This window comes from Pteropus alecto, unplaced genomic scaffold, assembly GCF_000325575.1.
Source record: "Pteropus alecto unplaced genomic scaffold, ASM32557v1 scaffold110, whole genome shotgun sequence".
Taxonomy (NCBI): domain Eukaryota; kingdom Metazoa; phylum Chordata; class Mammalia; order Chiroptera; family Pteropodidae; genus Pteropus; species Pteropus alecto.
This window is the reverse complement of record NW_006431920.1, coordinates 13,043,735-13,047,369: the sequence shown is the minus strand read 5'-3', so window position 1 is coordinate 13,047,369 and position 3,635 is coordinate 13,043,735. Positions and strand designations below refer to the sequence as shown.

General features: G+C 39.8%; 1 protein-coding gene across 1 annotated transcript in view; it reads left to right on the top strand.

Annotated features, from left to right (window-relative positions):
* Positions 1–3,635, top strand: part of ATIC (5-aminoimidazole-4-carboxamide ribonucleotide formyltransferase/IMP cyclohydrolase) — a 23,246-nt gene continuing 19,611 nt past the window's right edge. Inside the window, exons 1-3 of the mRNA XM_006906756.3 lie at positions 1–144; positions 477–603; positions 3,308–3,384. Of these exons, the coding sequence (XP_006906818.1) occupies positions 126–144; positions 477–603; positions 3,308–3,384 (223 nt within the window). The 5' untranslated portion in view covers positions 1–125. The remainder of the gene's footprint in view (positions 145–476; positions 604–3,307; positions 3,385–3,635) is intronic.

The window sequence follows — 3,635 nt, the reverse complement described above, 5'->3', positions numbered from 1 at the left end:
ACCCATCAGGTGCCCTCCGGGGCCGCTCACCCAGCTTCCGGGAGCGAGATCCTCTCGGCCGGAGCACCTCCCTCTGCACGTGGCGTGGCCGCTGCTGACCCAGCTCAGACTCGCTGCTAGCAGCCATGGCACCCGGCCAGCTCGGTGAGCCCCTCGCGCATCCTCGCAAAGCTGCGCTATCGCGCCGTGCCCCGCGGCGCCCTCCTCCCCCGCCCCCACCGGTGGCGGCCGTGGGGCGGGAGCTCGGTGGCCCTGGCTGCGCTGCAGGCCTGGAGGCCCAGGCCCGCCGTGAGGCGGACGGCAGCTGTCAGATCCCGCCGCGGGTTTGGGCTTGGGTAGTGTTGGCAGAGGTGATGGTGGCCTTGAGATTCGTGACTTCCTTCCCTAAACCGCCCCCTGGTCCCCTCCCCTAAGGTCTTGAAGGACAAACATCTTAATGTGCTATGAGTGATGAGGGAAAATGTCTTGTGTTTCAGCTTTGTTTAGTGTCTCTGACAAAACCGGCCTTGTGGAATTTGCCAAAAACTTGACTTCCTTTGGTTTGAATCTGATAGCTTCTGGAGGGACTGCAAAAGCTCTCAGGGATGCTGGTCTGGCAGTCAGGTAAGGCACAACTTAGTTTTTAAGTTAAGTCCAATCAACGTTATATGATCATGTTAGTAATGTATTACAGGCACTATGAGTAAAATACCTTATTTACTCCTTCCAGCAATGCCACGAGGTTGGTATACTGCTTATATAGTGAGGCTCAGAGAGAGTTACTAACTTCTCCTTGAGTTTACAGACTTAAGGGGTAGTAGACCCAGCGGTTAGGACCCTGGGCATCCTCATTTCAGAGTCTCCCTTGTAAACTACACCCTATGACAAATTAGGTGGGCTGTTTGTTTTGCAGGACAAACTCAATTTATGATTCTCATGATCTGTTTGGACTGACTTTAATAAACTCTTGACATCTGTAAGATTCAAGTCTCCTTCTCTTCGCATCTCTGGTAACCATACGAAGGCACAAATCTATCATTCCCTTGTCCACAAGCTATTCATTAACTGGCATAAATGATGGGAAGAAGGAATGAGCAAAAGATAAATCAGGCTGCAAAGGAGCTGGCATTCTGCTAGTGGGAGAGGGAGTAACGATTGGAAGGTAGAAAATGAAAAAGGCCACAGGACAGCCGTAATAAACTGCAGTGAGAGTTCATACACACCCCTGAAATATATTATAGAAAAGGAGTGAAGTGTTGGGTCTGCTTTTGTTGCCATTTGGAAAAGTTTGCTGCTTGCTGTCTAGATCTAGGTAGAGGCAGATTATTACCTTTTTCCTCTTGTAATCCTGCCCTGTGTGGGCAGGACGCAGCTTCCCTAAATTGGACAAGTTCATATGACAAGAATGCCTTAATATGTGTCAAAGTTTTTGCAGCATCTCTCTGGTGGGGTTCTCATAAGAGCCCTGTAAGAATCATGGAAGGCAGGGCGACTCTGTCTGAACAGCAACGGGGTAAAAGCGCTTAGATAAACTGTTCTTCCATCGTCCCATATTGAGTCTTTTTGTGGTTGGACCCTTCAAATTAAGCAGGGTCCTCTTCTGTAGCCCCATTTCTTCCCTCACCAAGTGTTGTATTGTGGAACCATTTCAGACGGTTATGGGGAGAGAAAAGTATAATGAACATATTGCATATCCATGCCCTGTTTAAATACTTAAAATTCTAGTCTTGTTTGCTCAGTACCTCTACCCACTCTTCACTTAACCCCATTAGGGCTTTTTTTTTTTTTTAATTGTGGATATGTACATGTGTTTCTCTCCAATTAAAGAGACTATTCACACTTTTATATATAGATTCATGTAATCCTTACAGCAACTTTTTGGTGTATTATTTTTATTTATTACCATTTAATAAATAAATTTTTATTTATTACCATTTAATAAATAAGGTAATTGAGGCGCAAAGAAGTCATGTAACTTGTCCAAGATCACATAACTAACATAGCTAGTAAGAGGCGGAGCCAAGATTTTATCTTAGGAAGTTAACCTTGAGGTGTGAGATAAACTGATGAGATTTTAATTGGTGAGTATATAGCGCTGAGCATACAGAGGGTTATTCCAAAGAGGGCAGGTGACATAAATTCTTAAATTCTTAAACTCTTAAAGGAGTAGCAAGTTTTTAATCCTCTCAAATGGTGGTTAATTCTGCCTTCTCTGTTTTAGCAGTTATCCTCCGTTAGAGAAATAGGATTTTATTCTGAATTCTGGGAAAGGGAATTTTGAATTGGAAACCATAATGTCACCAGTTTGTCGGTTTATGTCGGAACTGTGCGAGTCCTTGGTCAAACACCAGTGATTTGCAAATGGCCCTCCTTAATAGGGAGAATGTACCCAGGAAATTCTGTACCGTATTGTAGAAATTCCTGTTTTAAAATGTTTACTTTTTTGCTATGAAGACAATATATGTTGATTGTAGATAATTTGAAAAATTTAGAAATTGTAAAGAAGGTAGTGAAAATGGCTTATAACACACTCTCTTTACCACATACTTTATTTCATAATGTTATGAAATAGATATTTCATTAAATTATTTCTTAGTTCTATTTGGCATATACGTTATTTTATAGCTCATAGAAAATAGTTTTTCTTTTTGCTTTTGTTTGTGGGCATTTTTTCATGTCATTGAATTTGCTTATAAGTTCTTCCAGAGAGAGGGTTCATGTCAGCTTGGTGATATAGATCAGTAGTCAAATATTTTCTTTCATTTCTCCCTATGTCATATTTTGCAATTAATTTTCCAGCGTTTTTTCAGTAAAAGTTTTTAATGTTTACACATACACATCTATTAACCTTTTGTTTAATGCTTTGAAAATAGTTTTCTTGTATTTAATTTTGCTACTTCTATGATTTTTTCTGAAATGTTCAAATCTCTGATACATTGGGAATTAATTTTTGTGTGGGATTAACCAGTTATTCCAATACCAACACCATTTTTATTAAACAATCTTATTTCCCCACTCAGTTGATTTACCATCTTCATGCTTGTTTAATCATAAAACAAAATTCTTGCTTTTACTTTTGTAGAGTTTCTGAGATAAGAATTTTTTTAATGCTTTTTGTTCTGTATCGCCAAATTTTCTCAGTTGAAATTATTTTAATGATATGCATTAGTATGGCTTATGATTCGATATCTGAATTCTGAAAATCCAGGCTCTGAAAAATCTCTCAAAATGAGAACAGTAGACTTCATGTTAGAAGATGCTTCGGAATGGTATAAAATGTAAAATAACAATTCAGCAGAAAGAGTAGCAACATTCTGTTTATTTTCAGAGATGTCTCTGAGCTGACAGGATTTCCTGAAATGTTAGGGGGACGTGTGAAAACTCTGCATCCTGCAGTCCACGCTGGTAAGTGATTGATACCTTCAGTTTAAAGCTGATTTTCAGGATTATTTTAGTTGATTACTTTGTAGAATAAGCAAGGAAAAAGTCAGGTCATAAGCTCAAAAATAATTATCTGTGAGAGTATGTTGCCTTTGTCATATTCGCCACTAAACATTATAAGTTAGAACCTGCTTAAAATCTAGTTTGCTTTATATGCGATTGATTGATTGTTTTCCTCTGCTTACTATTAGTCTTGACCTGATAAAACTTAGAGT